Below are 18,535 nucleotides of genomic sequence, written 5' to 3' on the forward strand. Positions count from 1 at the left end.
GTGTGCTGAAACAGACCATTGAAGAATACAGTTTGTAGCTACCCTCAGACAAGACAAATGTGTCTGCAATGTTTTGATAAAGATTTTGGTTTCCCAGTAGAAAATGAGGGAGAAGCCTGTGGAATACTTCCCTGTAGCAACAGTGGATGTTTGTGGTAATATTTATGGAGTTTTCATAGAGAAAATTGATGAAGACTGTTGCCTATAAAGGGTGTTTAATTCAGAGTTTAATTAAGTAGAAATCTTTTGGGAAATGTTTGTAGAACTACTGTTAACTGTGTAGATGTAATCTTATGATTAATTTTTACTTTCTTTAAAAAAAATAAATGTTGAAATTTAATATTTAAAATCTCCAAAAATTGTTTGAAATTTTTGCTCCTGACTTCAGTGCAGATATCTTATAATAAAATACAAATTGCAAATCATTGTGATAGCTTGACCATTTTCCCTTTGGGATTTGGGCAGTCCAGCAATTACCACTTGCCATATCATAGCAAAAGAGAATTGAATATTTCAAAATATATTTCAAAAGAAATAAAATAATCAGGGCTATGGGGAAAGAGCAGGGGAATAGGACAAATTGGATAGTTTTTTTTACAAGAGTTGGAAAGGCATGATGGGCTGAACAGCCTCTTTCTATGCTGCAAGATTCAATAGTTATACGGTGCTTCTACACTACATTAATGCCATACATTAAACTGGTGTCAGCTTGACATACTTTTGGTCTCTAGTTTGAGTTAGAAAAGAGGTTACTCAAACCTATGAGCTGTTACAGTAATTTCAATACTCATTATCTGGGGTAGTGATATTCTACTTCCAGTGAGAGGATATCCTACTTTCGACAAGACACTTGACTGCAAAGGTTGGCACATTGTGCAGGTGATGGTGACTTGGTGAGATTAATAGTGACTATGCACTCTCAAGCCTGATCATCTGCTCTCTCAGAAGAAAGGTACGTAGACATACAAACATATCTTTTTAAAAATAAATTTAGAGTACCCAATTCATTTTTCCAATTAAGGGGCAATTTAGCGTGGCCTATCCACATCTGTACATCCCTGCACATCTTTGAGTTGTGGGGGCGAAACCCACACAAACACAGGGAGAATGTGCAAACTCCACATGGACAATGACCCAGAGCCGGGATTGAACCTGGGACCTCAGCGCCATGAAGCTGCAGTGCTACCCACTGCACCACCGTGCTGCCTCCGTACAAACATATCTCCAAAGAATCAGTGGTTTAAAATTATGAATGAATAATGGAGTTACATGTTTCACATCCCGACTATGTTAACAACAAATTTCTGATGCCTTCTGTACATCTGCGCTTGAATTTTACTTTTATATTTCAATGCACACTCAATTCCAATGTGTATTACCCGTGTTTTGTTTCTGAAGAAGATGTTTTACTTAAAGTTGAAGATTTATCTAACCAGAAGAAGTGAGCATAAAAGTTAATCTGTTCAGACAGAATAGGTGCATACAGATTTATTTTGTTGGTTTGGTTGGTAAAACATTTCAATCACACTTCACTCACCTGTGATACAGATGTAGCAACTTGAAGAAGACGGGCTTCTTCCCATAAGCATCGAGCTATGATGCGTGCAATCTCCATAGGCCTCTCTAAATATCTGTTCTGTAAAAAGAAGTAATAAAGTGGTGACAAACCCATAAAAGTATAATTCTTAAAACATAACATTTTATATAAAAGATACAAAATAACAATCAAAACCCTAAATCATGTGTCAACAACCTCAAAAACCCATAACGAACAGAAACCAAACCCCGACCCCTCCACCCTGCCCAGCTAGCAGTGACCAGGGCCGGGTTTCACCCTACCCGGCGGGGCGGGGGGTCCCGGCGGGACGGAGTGGCGTGAACCACTCTGGCGTCGGGCCTCCCCAAAGGTGCGGAATTCTCCGCACCTTTAGGGGCTAGGCCCCCGCCGGAGTGGCTCCCGCTCCGCCGTGAACGGTCTTTGGCGCCCCGCCAACCGGGGCCGAAAGGCCTTCGCCGGCTGCGGAAGTCCGCGAATGCGCCGGTGCGTCAGCGGCTGCTGACGTCATACCGGCGCATGCGCAGGGGAGGGGGTCTCTTCCGCCCCCGCCACGGTGAAGGCCATGGCGGGGCGGAAGAAAAAGAGTGCCCCCACGCCACAGGCCCGCCCGCCAATCGGTGGCGGGCCAGGCCACTGTGGGGGCACCTCCGGGTTCAGATCGCCCCCCCCCCCCCCCGGACCCTGCCTGTGCCGCCAATCCCGCTGGTACCAGAGGTGGTTTAAACCGGCGGGACTTCGGCCCATCGCGGGCCATAGAATCGCCGTGGATGGCCTGCCGACCGGCGCAATTCCCGACCCGCCGAATCTCGGGGGGCGGAGAATTCGGGCCCCAGGCAATTCTGGGGGTCGGAGAATTCCACCCCAGATCCTTGAAATGCAATATAAACGGACATCACCTCCAATAGAAACCCTCGATCGCACTCCTCATCGTAAACTTGACCTTTTCTAGATGCAAAAGATCCATTAAGTCACCCAGCCATGCTGCAGCATTGGGCAGTGCCGCCTGTCTCCAACTCAGTAGGATCAACCTGCCAGGCCAGCAATGAGGCAAAAATCGAAGTGTCCACCATCACCCCCGTCCTCAGTTCTGGCTGGTCTGACACCCCAAATATCGCTACTAATGGGCAGGGCTCTAAACCAACATTTAAAATTGCTGACATAGTGCTAAAATAAAAAGGCCCGCAAAAACCCACCAACTTGGGTCAAGGCCAGAACATGTTGTATGGTATGATTCGCAGACCTCCTCGAACACCGCTCACCCATCCTCAAAAAAACAAACATCACCTTGAGCTAGGCCAAACTTAACCTTGTGGAGGATGACGCAGCATTCGCTCTACAGAGAGATTCACTCCACACCTCCTCCCTCAGAATGTGACCCAGCTCCTCCTCCCACCTAGTCTTCAACTCTTCCACTGACACCTGCTCTTCCGCCATGATCCGTCTGTTTATCCCGGACGAGCTGCCCTCCGAACCTGCACAAGAAACAATTCTACACAGCAAAGTAGTCGGCGGTGCCACTGGGAATGTCAAGAATTCTCGGCAGACACAATCACACACTTGAAAGTACCTGAACATATCCATCCCACCAAGGCTTACCTTCTCCCTTAGTTCCTCCCAGTTAGCAAATCGACTGCCTATGCTTCACTACCCCCCCTCACAATCCCTCTCCACTTGTCCAAGGCCCTCAAAGCAATTGACAATGGCTCAATTGCCAACACAAATAACAACGGGGACATGGGACACCTTTGCTTCGTCCCCCTATACAACCTAACAGATCCCAAGTTTGTGATGCTAGTTTGCACAGTGGCCAAAAGAGCCTCGAACAACAACCGCATCGACATAAACTCAGGCCCGAACCCAAACTTCTCCAGAACCTTAAACAAGTCTATCCATTCAACCCTATCAAAGGCCTTTTGTGAGTCTAAATCCTAACATCATGTGAATGGCAGCAAACAGGTGGACTCAACTTTGCAAAACTAATTTTTGCTGTTCATTAGTGTGGCCACATTTTTGGGCCTGATGGATATCTAATTTCAAAAGTAGAGAGTTTTATTTATATGAAAACCTGCTACAACAAGGGATGATAATATCAGCAGAAAACAAAAGCAGCAGCTGGAAACCATTACTAATACTTCTCCCTCCATGGGCAATCCATAAATGTGAGACTGCAAAGCCATTAAAAGATAACTGACCCTAAGCAAGAGTACGCTCAGGACAGGTACCTACATCTTAGGAATCCAAGATTATACAAACTTAACCTCTCATCACCCATTTCAAATAAATTAAAGTCAGAATTTATAAAATTCTCCAATATTAATTGAGAGTAAGAAGTCTTACAACACCAGGTTAAAGTCCAACAGGTTTGTTTTGAATCACCAGCTTTCGCAGCACTGCTCCTTCCTCAGGTGAATCCTGAGGAAGGAGCAGTGCTCCGAAAGCTAGTGATTCAAAATGAACCTGATGGACTTTAACCTGGTGTTGTAAGACTTCTTACTGTGTTCACCCCATTCCAACGCCGGCATCTCCACATCAAGGCCTTCATTGACAGTGTTCAATGGTCTCAAATATTTTTAACACATGTGCATGTCTAAAGTTTCAAAGTTCCATTTTCTATAATGGACCCCCAAATTTAAAATGTGGACTTATATTTCTTCAATAAACTTGTAAGACAGCACTCATAAAATTAAAATACAACAGTTTTTTTCCAAACTAAGTGGAAGTACGGGGGCCTCCATAATTTAGATTTTCCATTTTTAAACATCAAGACTCACATCAATCTAATAATGGTAAACTACATACCTGCAGATACTGTTTAATTTTCCGCAAATTGTGTTGATATAGGACATTGGATTCCTGGAGAAATCTGCTGTACTGTTGATCAATCTCACCCAACAGATTATGGAACACGAGTGTAGCATGTGATTCCTTGCTGGCAGCATATGCCCTAGTAGGTTAAAGAGTGATTTCTATGTTAGAATCTGTACCTCAATCACCACATTTGTAGCTTCATTATAAAAAGATTACCATGCATAATGGAAAACAGGGGGCGCGATCTATCGGTTGCAAAGCACTCGAGCAGGAGCGCAGCCAGGAGATGGCCTCCCACAGGCTTCCCGGGAGGCTTTATGCCTCGCAAGATCTACCCAGATCTTGTGAGGTGTCAAAATCAGAATCCTGCCCAAAATGGAATAACCAAACGGCGTGCGCCTAAACAGGGTTTAAACCTACTTAGGCGTGCTCACCCGGTATCTACCGGTCACCGGGGATCTACTGGCCTCCCCAGGGAGGCCGCAGCTGGGCGCCATTCAGTACTGGTCCACACAAATGTGGACCAGTGGGAATAGCACCGGGGGTCTCACGGGCTATCGGAGGCCCCTGGGTGGCCAGGGATAGTGTAGGCCCTTGAACACGGGCACCGTGGCACTGCAAAGCTGCACTGTGGCATGGCCAAAATTCCCAGGTGGCACTGCCTAAGGTGAGGGCCTGAGGGGGTCATGCCTATGAAAGGAGGGTGGAGGAGGTGGTATGAAGGGTGGAGGGCTGCAAGGCAGGTAAGAGGGGCGGGGTCTTAAGAAGACATGCTGCCTGAAGAGTGGGGGGCCCCAGGGACCCCATTGGGGGATGTTGGATTATGCCCATGTATATGGGGTGTGGGGGACAAACTCACATAGAGATCGGGGCACATTTCAAAATGCAGCCTGATCTGAGTTCAGCTCCCCAGTGATGAAAATAATTCGAAGTGTGGGCTAAACTGGTGAGAAACTCCCCAGGACCCATAAAAGTGTCTAAGAGTCGTTAAATAGCGGTGATGAACTCTTTCCGTTAGATTGTGCTCAAAATGTAAAAGAAATCAAAGCAAGTGTATTGATTAAAAGAGGGACACATAAAACTGAAATCAGAATATATTCTATGACTTATAGAATCATAGAGTTTACAGTGCAGAAGGAGGCCATTCGGCCCATCGAGTCTGCACCGGCCCTTGGAAAGAGCACCCTACTTATCCCACACATCCACCCTATCCCCGTAACCCAGTAACCCCACCTAACCTTTTTGGATACTAAGGGCAATTTATCATGGCCAATCCACCTAACCTGCACATCTTTGGACTGTGGGAGGAAACCGGTGCACCCAGAGGAAACCTATGCACTTACGGGGAGAACGTGCAGACTCCGCACAGACAGTGACCCAAGCTGGGAATCGAACCTGGGACCCTAGAGCTGTGAAGCAACTGTGCTGCCACTGTGCTACCATTACTTTACAAGTGCATGAAAAAATGAGTCACTTTAATCACCTTTGTACTTCATATAAATATATATATTAGCTTACTACAGTCTGAAGAAAAGTCATACGGATTTAAAATATTGTGCTCGATTCAACTAATTGGGAACAAAGTTCCATAGCGAGCACATTTAGTCGCGTGTTTACCGGCGCTCGCTATGGGACCTTTTTGCCGATAAACACATGCCTATACAACGCAACTTGCATTGTATAAGGGGCCTCAGTGGGTAACGTGTGGCCAAGGCCACGCATAGACCTGTTTTTAAATGGCGCCCCGATTTCCGAGGTCCCCGTAATGACCCGCCACTCCAGCCCAAACGTACTGTAGTAGGGTCCCCGGCCCTCCAACACCCATGCAGGGCAACCCAGGCCCGATCACGTGCAAAGAATTCCAGCATAGCACCCTGACAGTGTTACTTAAATGCTAGCCTGGCACTGCCAAGGTACCCAGGTGGCACTGCCAGCTGTCATGAGCACTGCCAGGTGCCAGGCTGCCACTGCGGTGCCCAGGTGGCATCAGCAGAGCCAGGGTATCACCCTGCCCAAAGGGCATGCATGTGGGTAGCAAGGTAGCACAAGTGGCTAGCACTGTGGCTTCACAGAGCCAGGGTACCAGGTTCGATTCCCCGCTGGGTCACTGTCTGTGCGGAATCTGCACGTTCTTCCCGTGACTGCGTGGGTTTCCTCCGGGTGCTCCGGTTTCCTCCCACAGTCCAAAGACGTGCAGGTTAGGTGTATTAGGCCATGATAAATTGCCCTTAGTGACCAAAAAAGGTTGGGAGGGGTTCTTGGGTTACGGGGATAGGGTGGAAGTGAGGACTTAAGTGGGTCGGTGCAGACTCGATGGGCCGAATGGCCTCCTTCTGCACTCTTATGTTCTAAAATCTGGGGGCCTCCAATCTCCTAGGATACGCCCCAGAGTGCCGTTCTATCTGGTTCCCATTTGTGGGGACCAGTGCGGATCAGAACTCGCCCGAGGTCTCCGGGCCAAAGGGGATGAATATCAAAGCCTCAGGTACCTCGGGAATCTGTACATTAGAGTCAAGACGAGCTGTCTCACTCGACTATGCAGATTTTCCAAAAGGGTGATCCCGCCCACAACGGGCAGGATTTACATTGCAACATGATCCAACATGATCTCGCGAGGCGTTGCAAGCCAGGTAGATTCCGGAAGCAGGGTATCCTGGCTTTTATCGGCCACGTTATGTCACGGTGAGCTGCTTTTCAGGCACAGCGTGGCCATTGGATCGCATCCAAAGTGTCATTTTGGGCGGGTTTGGTAGGGTGTTAACTGCTGGCTTTTTGGGTGGCATCCAGACCTGGATCACCCACACTTTGTCGTTTTTTGTGGGTTTGGGGAGTTTCACAGTGGTCAGTAGTGGGTAATTAAGAGATCGGGTGCCATTTTGAAAGGGTGTCCTGACTTCTAAGTGAGCTTGAGGGTCCCCCATTATCCCCACCCATCGACAATGTGACTTCCCCACACAAATAAGGGCATTTCTCTCCGTCCCCACTGCCCCAAGGGTCACTGAGGGTGCACTTCAATTCAACCTCCCCAACTTTTATAATGCTCTTTCATACTAGCCCCCATCATCCCCTCGTTCATTGGCGTGGCCGCCCTCAGGCCCCAACCTTTGGCATTGCCAACCTGGCACTCTGGGTGCCAGGGTCCCGCCCCACCTTTCCAGGGGGCTCCAATGGCCTCAGACTCCCAGAGTGTCCATCAAGCCTGGTCTCCGTTTGTGAAGAGCAGTACTATTCGGCGTATGGCTGAGGCCTCACCGATGCGGCATGTGACCCTTGGGCACCAGGACAATGAGGCCTCGAACAGGTGGTGCATTTTTAAGTGAGCTTAATGGTTCATTTAAATATTATCTGGATCATGCCCAGCGATGGTATGATCCAGGTCACTCCTGGTACCACCGGTCAGGTGACTGATATACAATTTTGCGTCAAACGCAAAGACTGATTTCGACCTCTCCCGCAATTCTCCCGGCGCAATGAGATTGGTGCTGGATGGCAAAATTGAGCCCGTTAACTCGGCTTCTCTCTCCACATGATGCTGCCAGACCTGCTGAGTTTTTCCAGAATTTTATGTTTTTATTGCTGCCTGAAGATACTGGCTTTTAATTTCCTCAGACTTGTTCCTGTTCTGTTATAACTCCACAGACACAAAAGCACTCTTTGCTGCATGTCTAGTGAAGTTATGAATATAGAACAAAAGAAACGATGAGGAAATTGCTGTCACTGCTGCAACTAAAAAAGATACTTTTCAACTAGAATATTTTCTTAATGGGAACCAGCAAAGAACAGTATTGATTTATTTTGATGGAGAAAAAATGGATTTTCAAAATCTAGGTTGAAAGCTTCCCAGTACCATTCAAGTAGTTGGCCAACCTAGTGCTCAGTCATGCTTAAATGTGCACTTAGAAATGGAGAGCAGGTCATGGACCAAGATTTGATAACGCAGTGAATTTTCTCTCTCTAGAGCCCAAGGGCACAGGTCAGATGGCTCCGTCAGATCCCCAACTAAGGCAAGAATGCCTGAAATTAGAATGCCTGATTTTTAAAACTCAAAATTAGAACAAAGACTTCTAAACAAAACAAATAAACTACTCCACCATTCACGCTACCAGTCCAAGGAGGACCTCTTATATAGTTCTTAAATTCTGAACAATTGCTATACGTACCAATCCTGTGTCTCAATCCAAGCTGCCAGAAACTGCCTCAGCTCCATGGGAAAGCTGTCACTGTAAAGTTGGTGCAGTTGTTCCAGATATCTTGTATCCAACTGCTGTAACTGATTCCACTGTGCCATTGTGTGAGGAAATTACAGAAAGCTGAAAATAAATATTATTTGATAAGTTGCCATCTGCCATAAATGACGAACAGCTTTTCTCACAAATCAAGCCAGTTGCAAAAGAAGAACTCCTTTCAGAACATACAGATTGCATAATGTTTACAACACCTTGAAGAGAACATATTTTCATAAGCACCTCTGTGAAAGGCACTATTAAAAAAATACTAGCTTTTAGATTCAGCACTATGAACTCCTGGCCATTTAAAAAAATAATTCCTGAAACTCAAATGGTGCAGTCATCTCCTTCCAAAGCACCAAAATTTCCAAAGGTTTTAGGTCAGAATTTAAAATGACGAAGTTGGGGAGGTGTCCATGCAGTAATATTGCAAAAATCCAGGATGATGTAACTTTGCAAACCGTATTGTGAACCGCATGCTGTGGGTATTTCCACATAACTGATTTTTGAGGGAATTATATACTTGGTTAGTGTTTTTTTTTCTGTCTTTAAATCAAAAGAAGGGTCCCAACTGAATTACAACCACTTATGACAACAAACAAAAATACCAACATCACTACTTTGAAATGCGTGAATCGTAAATTTCTATATTCAAATAATTCTGTAGGTTAAGTGGGATTTAATGAAATGATCAGAAAGAACATTTTATTAATTTACCAGCATACGGTGTAAATACAGAAATTATATGATTGTTAGAAAGATTGGAATCACTCAGATCCGTGAAACTTAATTTTTTAATTTGCATTTTAACCTTGATGCTTTTAGTAGAGTGGGAGTCGGTTAGTTGGCTGGACTGCTGGGTTCGTGGTGCAGAGCAACACCAACAGTGCAGGTTCAGTTCACGCATCAATTGAGATTATTCATGAAGGCCCTGCCATCTTAACCTTGCCTGAGCTGTGACCACCCTCAGGTTAAATCACCACCAGTCAGCTCTCAAAGGGGAGACCAGCCTATGGTCCAATGGGACTGTAGTGACATTACATTTAATAGAGCAAAATTAATGGTTACTTCTGTGGTCCTTGCGTGGAGCTATGCTTTGGTTTTACCAATCCCCTTACATTCCTCAGTTTAAAAAAAAATCAAGCGCGATTTAACAGAAATTAAACAGTCCCATGTTGAGTGCATTTAACCGGCCTCGCTATTAATTTCTGGACCCCGGTGAAGAACGCCCTGCTGAGGCTGCACTTAGTCCCATTTCCTGCACTAACGAATTCCGCCAGCCAGCGCAGGAAGAGATTGGGGCACGACCTCTAGAGCCCACACTGTGGCCTCCGGACTTCCCCAACTCACCACTTAGGGGGTCATCGTGCCCCCCGCGCCCTACGTAATAAGGATAGGCCACCCCAGGCCCAATCCCTAGTACGATACCATATGGGCATTGCCAGCCTGGCAGTGCCTGTCAGGGTGGCATCAAGGGGTGCCAGGGTACAATCCAGGAGATCTCCTAAGTGGCAGTACACCTGGTCCACATTTGTGGATACCAGTGCAAATCGGGGTCTCCGAAGTGAGGTTTTGGGCGCTGGATAAACCGGAGTAGACATATACAAGTGAGACTAGCTACTCACTTGAATATGCAAATCTGGGTCCCGCCCTCAATGGGAGGGATCCAGATTGCGCCGCTTTGCAAGATCTCGTTAGATCTGGAGAGGCGGGACGAGGCCAGTAAATCTCGCGAGAGGCCTCTTCGCGTCCAGAGTTGGGCCTGGTGAGGCCGATAGATCGTGCCCATTGATACCATTAATTGGCATGAAACAGTAAAGAGGAATAAAAGTACACAAACCTATTGGGCCAGAATTGGTTTCCAATCTATTTTCACTTCCCTGTAGACAGAATTCTGCTTGTGAATTGGCTGTTCTCATTATTGTCCACCAGTAGGAAACTGTGCCTCAACAATGGAATATTGTTTTTTGTTTTGATAGAGAAGAAATGTCACCACCTTTGCTTTGCTGTCAGAGCTTTTCCTTTCAAGTCTGACAAAATTTGCCATGCAGGAGCTAAACCACATTGGTGCTTTCTTCAAAAGATTTAATATTTTATTGAATAACAGGTGTATTCAATCCATGTGGTGAAAATAGAAGAGATTGTGCTTACTTCAAGTTGAAAACTGTGTTTGCACATGGTACAAACTTGATGATTCGAGGTCAGTCTGGAGAACTTTTTGAGAGTTGAAAATTCCTTCCCGGCAGTGGTGCAAAACAGGTGATATTAGATTGACTGCCTGGTAGATGCATCACATGATGTTTAGTTCCAGAAAACGAAGGCCTGAATTTTCATAACGTAATTTTTAAAATGGCGGAAGAGGCGGAATATGAAGTCCTGCCTCCAAACATGGCACCCACCATTTTCATGCGGAATGGGGCGAGTTTGGGACTTGCACATGCATGGTTTGCAGAGACAGCCATCGGTATAAAATGGCAGTCATGTCTGATTTTTGTTCATCAGGATTGAGAAACACGTGTGCAGGATACTGCTGGCAAGAGAAGGTCAAAACTTTGAGGATTCCTTTCAAGAGGTGTTTGTTCATATGAGCAATCATGTAGTTGAAGGAGTGCAAATGTAATGTGTGTTTTACCAACGAGTGATTTTTCAGAAAAATAAAGTCTGAAACTTTGCTTAATCTCAGCAAGGTTTGCTCATGGCGGATACTAGGCAAGGCGGCATTGTAGGTGAAGGGGTAAAGGGTGGTGGCTGTGGGCCATCGGGTTGAGTAGAGTCAAATAGGTTGGCATGAAGAGTATTGGGGTGGGTTAATGGCATGAGATGGCGTGGGTTGCCATGGGAATGTGGAGGTGCGAGCAGTGATTTTGTTTTCATGTTTTAAAAAAAATATTTGAACAAGCGCTGGTGCATTGTCCAGTCCAAATCCAGCAGCCTCTGCACTCGTTCTAGGGTTGCCTGGCCCAATAAAGAGCACTGCTATCCCTGAACGAAAATTCCAACTTCTGGGGGACTTTCTCCAGGGTCGGGTTTGTAGTGCCAGGAAATGCCCCAACTCTGCAATCCCGACCCAGGAGATAAGAATTACGGCCTAAATATCAGGTGCTGCATTTAATAAATGGTTGCTACGATATTGCTTGTTTTGCGCCACTACCTGTGACAAATTTCTACCCACAGTTTTAATCGGGTATCGCTACATTTTGCGATTCACTGGTTGGGTTTCCTGTGGCTCTGGACAGAGACATAATTAACTACAGACTTAGGCCGAATTGGGATAAAGGACAGGGGAAAATTGGAACAGGACACTCGTGCAATTAAGTTCTCATTTCAAAAAAAAAAAATCGCTTATTGTTTTTTTCTATAATACTTATTATGGTGAAATTGCAATTGTAAATGCAGAACTAGTTGTGGTACAAGTCATGAATGTACTTCTGAATGTTTGCACCAAGGCAATTCCATTATCAGAATGAGAACTTATTTAGATTGCACCAAGAGATACAAGATACAAACGCATCCAACGACAGCTACCCAAATTTTACTAAAATGAGCCGATATTATGTTCTGGGCAGTGTTTCTTTTCCAATACTGGCTTTTTCTGGGGCAAGGTTCAGCTTTTCTAAACAAATTTGTTGTTCACATAACTGAATAATATCAACTTCAAATGCAAACATACAGTACACCAGGACAGCCCAGCGTGCAATTTCAGCAACAAGGGACCAAAAAGCATAACAAAGAAACTATGAAAATCAAAGATTTCCAAACGCCAGTTAAAAGTAGCTACAATTGTCCAAACAAGTAGTCATTGGATCTGATGTAAAAATAATGTTAGTAGGTCAGAATCAATAGCAACCTCCTCAGAAGTCAGAAAGGTAAATCCCCCACCTTATGTACAATCAGATCTATTTCCATGATGTTTAGATTTACCTACTCATAGTGATGTAAAGTTCCCCTTAACTTTACAATCTTTTTGAAAAATGCCTACACTTGAAATTAATTGAAATCCCCAAAAAAGTGATAAAAACATGTTTTGAAGTGAAATTTCTTGGAATCGGTATCTTATCCAACAGAAGGGGCAGAATTCTCCAGTCCCCCAACTTGCGTGTTTCTTGGCGGCGTGCCATTCACTGGAAGCAGCCTTTTCCCTTCTTGCCATTTGTCGGTGTGATTTCCCATTGAAGCCACACCAAGCTCTGGGAAACCCGCAGACGGGGGTAGACTTCCGGCGGGAAAAGAGAATCCCAAAGGCCGGAGAATTTCAGCCAAGATGTAGATCTCCATGGAAATGGGCAGAATCTCATCAATGCCGAAGGAAAAAAAGGAAAACAAAGGCAGAAATGTTTTCCCGATGGGTGGCATTACAAACACTTAATCGCACTTTAATTTCCAGGTAATAAGAGTGTATACCCCTGGGAAATACCCAAGCCAAGTCAATCTATAGTTTACAATCTTCTATTGAGTGAATAGAGGTAAAAATATAAAAATATATACAGATTCAGATAAATTCACTGGCCAACTGTCAAGTATCACACTTTAAAAAGTATAACATTAATCATTTGGGAGTTTCCCACTAACTCATCCTCTTTTGTATCTCAAGATCGAAATTCCAACTTTCCTCCTTCAAATTATGCAGAAAGTCTAATCAGTTCCATCTTTGAAATATAAAACTCGTAATTCAGTATGTGCAACATCTTATTACTTATTGAAGAAAATGCTCTTTAGAATTACTCAGCTGTGATTCGCCATGATGCTATGACAAAGACATCCTGTGGTTTAGAAAGAAACAAAAATCAAAGTGCTACGTATGAGGTCGGAGGCAAGATCAAACAAAGGAAATTCCAAAGTACGTTCAAGAACGACATGATCGTTTTGAGAGATCAACAGGCTGATTATTCACACGCTAAAATCATCTAACCTCAATAGATACATGCTCAACAGAAGAAAAATAAAACACAACCCTCGAAAATAAAATCGGTAAAACAAATTCCTCCTTTTACAGAACTGGAGTTTTAAACAGCATATATGATACAGCTGAAGTGTTACGGAGCAAAAATAGGAAGTAACAATTCCACTGTAAAGAAAAAACAGCTTTTAAGATAATTCATTTTCCATTTTACAGGATGAAATTGCCGTTTGATTTAACATTATTGCATCAAAAATGGGAAACCCATTTGATATTTTCTGGCTCATACACAGCACAAAAACAGGTCTATTTCTACACTGCATCTGTTATGGGCCAGGGTTTAGAGAACCCCAAAGTGTATCATGGAGTTCACCTGACCCACAACCTTTAATAGATTGTGGTATGGGGAGCATATGGCCCACTCTACAGGTGTGGTACAGCAGAAATGGAAAAGTATTTTTTAAAGCAAAACAATGTTTATTCTATGAACTCAAGTTAACATTTTAAAAACATACAGTGAACATCTTAGCAACCATAAATCAAATACAACCCCCAAAGAATACAACACTAAGTAATGCTTAATAACGTCCCAAACAACATCCAGAAGACAAAAGAAACAACTTTTAACAGAAGCACATTAGATTTACATTCACTACTGAGAATATTTATAATTCTGAATTCACCAAATGATCAAGAGATAGTCTTTTGATGGCAGAGTGAACATCAGTACACCTGCTTGGTCTGGCTTCAGCTCCAACACTGAAAACAAAACTAAAACACACCCTGCAGCAAACAGCCTAAAACAAAAGTAAAAAAGCTGACAAGACAGCCCAGCTCCACCCACACTCTGACATCACTGATAAACACCCATTTCTTAAAGGTACTCTCACATGACAGCATCTCAAATTCTAGAAATCCAAATTTCAGCACATCAACTGCACAAGAGCACTTTTTCAGTGTGCGCCAGCAATAGAAGACCGCTGCTTCTTACAACTTCCTCTCTGAATGTTTCCTCCAAAAGTCTAACAGTAAGTGAAATAATCAACATTAGTTCCTCGAGGTCATTATGTTTTGGCTGCATGAAAAAAGAGAATAGCAACCTCAGGGCACAAGTGAAACATGTGAGATCATATTTACTGCCCATCCCGAGTAGCTTATTAAGCCACTTCAGAGAGCATTACGAGTCACACAGCTGGACCAGACTGCGGTAGCAGATTCCCTTCCCTGAAAAAAAGAGGAATGAACCCAGTGGATATTTGGAACAATCTGCAACTTTTATCATTATTTCTAGTGTGAGACCACAATAGATCGTAGGCTGGATTCTCCATAATTGGGACTATGTCCCCACACTGGCATCAAAACCATAGAATTTTACGCCAAGAAAACTTGGATCAAAGGGACACGAATTCCCAGCTCTGCAGGGAGCTAGCAGGGCCCGGAGTAGATCTCACAGCTTTTGCTGCAGATATGGGCCCCCGCACTTCCTAGTCGGAGGCCGCACATGCGCACGGCGGCAGCCTCCAGTGGCCACGCTGTGCTCCATGGCGGACTCGGACCACGGAGCCAGATCCAAAAAAAGAGACCCCCCAATCGGCCGCGTGCCCGACCCTCAACCCCCGCACAAGCATTCCCAGGCCGCCTATAAGGCATCCCCGCCCTCCGATCGGCCAGCCCCCGACTGAGTCCGCAGCCGCCACATGAGTATCCCGACCAGCTGGAGCACATTAGTTCCACACCGTCAGGTCTTCAGCCGGTCGTGGGGGGAAAATGGCTGAGCGAACCTCTGGCAATGGCCCCAGGTAGGTCCCAGGCGGCATGGAATACTTCCCGAGTACGCCGCTTTTCGGGGCCCGCAGAATCGGTGAACCAGTGCCGGTCCCGATTTCTTGCGAGAACATGGATTCTCCGCCCCGCTGCGATTTCGGAGCGAGGGTGCGGAGAATCCAGCCCTAGATTTATTCTTTTCAAATTTCACAACTTTCTTTTGTAGGATCTGGTCACAATCTGAGTTGCTAGTTCAGTACCTCAACTACTATACTCGGTACAACTGCTTGCTACTGTATTACTCCCTTGCCCCATTTTTCCCCACATTCAACTACCAACCCAACTCTCAGCATGTTTTCAATCATGTTGCACAACGCAAAGATTCATTTCTGCTAGCTTTACAACAGAAATGCAAACTAATTTACATTTTTGACTTTTGCTACTTCCACAGATGCGAAAGCACTGAAATTGAGAAATGAAAGATTTTGCTTGAAAACTTTGGTTAGAAAGAAAGCCATTCATGTTATAACATAAAATAGAGTTTGAGCAGGAGCAAAATATTTTTGTGAATTGAGTTAGGATCTGCAGAATGAGAAATCTTTGGATAAGTAATTTTAAGTACAAATATGCAGAGCTAAAGATGACAGACATCAGCAGCGTGTGAAACAGTTTGATTTAACAGCACAGCTGATCACGGAGCAAACTGATCAATGCTTCTGCCAACAATATATGGAAGTTTAACGAGATGCAACGTTTTGTTTGTTGCTCGTGCTATCTGTTCTGCGGGAAGCAGGAACTCTGAATTTGATCTATTTAAGTTAATTTGTACAAACATTGGAAGTCAAGGCTTTACATTCTCTGACAGTTTTCTCCCCTCACAGACTAACTCTTCATGTAGAAAAATGAACATTTGGACCTGAAACCCAAGTGAAGGGAGTGGGGCACAAGGTTGGAGCCAGGTAACTTGAGAACATGGAGGTCCTGCCAAATCTAACGAAGGGATCTCATCAGAATTTTTAAAACTCTATTTTCCACCTGGTAGCTGAAGGCTGGTCAGCTGCCAGGCTACAAAGCCTGTGGTATAAGACTTCAGTCAGGGACAACAGGGGGCGATCCCAACCAATCAGAGATTAAGGATTGGTGGTGGTTCAAAGGGCAGCAACCTGAAAGGAGCTTTGTTGTTGTTGATGCACTCCTGTCAATGTACTCTGTCGATTATTCTTTTGTCTACTTTGTATGTACTGTGTACATTCCCTTGATGTGGAGATGCCGGCGTTGGACTGGGGTGAGCACAGTAAGAAGTCTTACAACACCAGGTTAAAGTCCAACAGGTTTGTTTCAAACACGAGCTTTCGGAGCACGGCTCCTTCTTCAGGTGAGTGGAAAGCCTTTCCACTCACCTGAAGAAGGAGCCGTGCTCCGAAAGCTCGTGTTTGAAACAAACCTGTTGGACTTTAACCTGGTGTTGTAAGACTTCTTACTGTACATTCCCTTGGCCACAGAAAAGTACTTTTCACTGTACTTCGGTACATGTGACAATAAATATCAATCAATCAATCAGGAGCGAGAGTCCAAAAACTGGATTGTCTGGTTAAAAGTAAGTGGATGCCAACCTGTTGTACCACATTAGGCAGATGTATATCAGTATGCTTATTTTACCCCTTGCCATAGTTGCATTATAGTTACCAACATTTGTAAGATAACTTTCCATTTTTAAGCTCAGTACAAAACAAGATGAGACTTCTTACTAAGTTAAATGAAAGTGTGCAGCAACAATCAGAAAGTTTCTGTATGTTACTTTAGCTGGCATGATACTACTGGTTGAAGCCAATAGAGAAATATAACAAACCAAATGGAAACCACACAGGAAATCATTTCTTGTATGCAAGGTTTGTTAAAGAGAGATATTCCACACAACTGCAACTAAAGGACCAACAATTCAATAATATCTCTTGTATTATGACTAACTATAATATAATATGGGGCAAATTTCATCTCGTTGGCTAAAATTATTCAGCGTTATAGTGCTTTCTGTGGTGTTGTGCTCCAATAAATAATTTAACAATATCCACATTAACTCATCCATTTGACCCGGGAGAATTCATATTGAGTAAGAATTATTGTGGTCGCTTTTGCAACTTCAAGATGCAATAAATTCAGTGGGCTTTGTATTTTTCCCTCTGCACTATTTTGAGTTTGAGTGAAGGCAATCATCCAGCAGAGGGCAGCAGAGCAGAGCTACTGATCAGCTGTTCTGGGGAAATTTGCATACGTGCAGTGCGGTCAGCCTAAGTTGAAGGTGGTTTGTGGAGAGGCTGTTGGCAAGTGACAGTTAAACCCGAAACACTTTGTGAGTGTTTCCCACCCTACCTCCTCCTCTAACCAACCCCCCCACCCCACAGTGGTTGGGAAGCGGGAGCAGGGGCCTGTCGTGAAGGTGAGTGAGTGCCTTTAAATTTGCTTACCTTTCAGCGGGAGCAGGGTTTGAAGTAATATCAGGTAAGCTCTTCCTTTCTTTTTCTTTTTCTTGTTTTTTTTTAAATCTAGAGGTGATGTCAGGGAAGGCAGTACAATGCTCCTCCTGCAGAATGTTTGAGGTGAGGGACGCCGTCAGCGTCCTTGCTGATTTCATCTGTGGGAAGTGCACCCAACTCCAGCTCCTCAAAAACCGTGTTAGGGACCTGGAGCTTGAGCTGGATGAACTTCGGATCATTCGGGAGGCAGAGGGGGTCATAGATAGGAGCTTCAGGGAAGTAGTTACACCAAAGACTGGAGATAGATGGGTAACTGTAAGAGGGACTGGGAAGAAGCAGTCAGTGCAGGGACCCCCTGCGGTCGTTCCCCTGAGTAACAAGTATACCGTTTTGGATACTTGTGGGGGGGACGACTTACCAGGGGTAAGCCATGGGGTATGGGCCTCTGGCACGGAGTCTGTCCCTGTTGCTCAGAAGGGAAGGGGGGAAAGGAGTAGAACATTAGTAATTGGGGACTCAATAGTCAGGGGCACAGATAGGAGATTTTGTGGGAGCGAGAGAGACTCACGTTTGGTATGTTGCCTCCCAGGTGCAAGGGTACGTGATGTCTCGGATCGTGTTTTCCGGGTCCTTAAGGGGGAGGGGGAGCAGCCCCAAGTCGTAGTCCACATTGGCACTAACGACATAGGTAGGAAAGGGGACAAGGATGTCAGGCAGGCCTTTAGGGAGCTAGGATGGAAGCTCAGAGCGAGAACAAACAGAGTTGTTATCTCTGGGTTGTTGCCCGTGCCACGTGATAGTGAGATGA

At 44.7% G+C, this 18,535-nt stretch overlaps 1 protein-coding gene across 2 annotated transcripts in view; it reads right to left on the reverse strand.

Moving 5' to 3' along the window:
- Positions 1 to 18,535, reverse strand: part of stat3 (signal transducer and activator of transcription 3 (acute-phase response factor)) — a 73,281-nt gene that overhangs the window by 34,266 nt on the left and 20,480 nt on the right. For both annotated transcript variants that reach the window (XM_038778408.1, XM_038778409.1), the window contains 3 exons: positions 8,527 to 8,676; positions 4,358 to 4,502; positions 1,538 to 1,636 (listed from right to left, as the gene is read on the reverse strand). In XM_038778408.1, coding sequence (XP_038634336.1) covers positions 1,538 to 1,636; positions 4,358 to 4,502; positions 8,527 to 8,654 — 372 coding nt within the window. In that variant the 5' untranslated portion in view covers positions 8,655 to 8,676. The remainder of the gene's footprint in view (positions 1 to 1,537; positions 1,637 to 4,357; positions 4,503 to 8,526; positions 8,677 to 18,535) is intronic.

Source organism: Scyliorhinus canicula, chromosome 19 (assembly GCF_902713615.1).
Source record: "Scyliorhinus canicula chromosome 19, sScyCan1.1, whole genome shotgun sequence".
Lineage (NCBI taxonomy): Eukaryota > Metazoa > Chordata > Chondrichthyes > Carcharhiniformes > Scyliorhinidae > Scyliorhinus > Scyliorhinus canicula.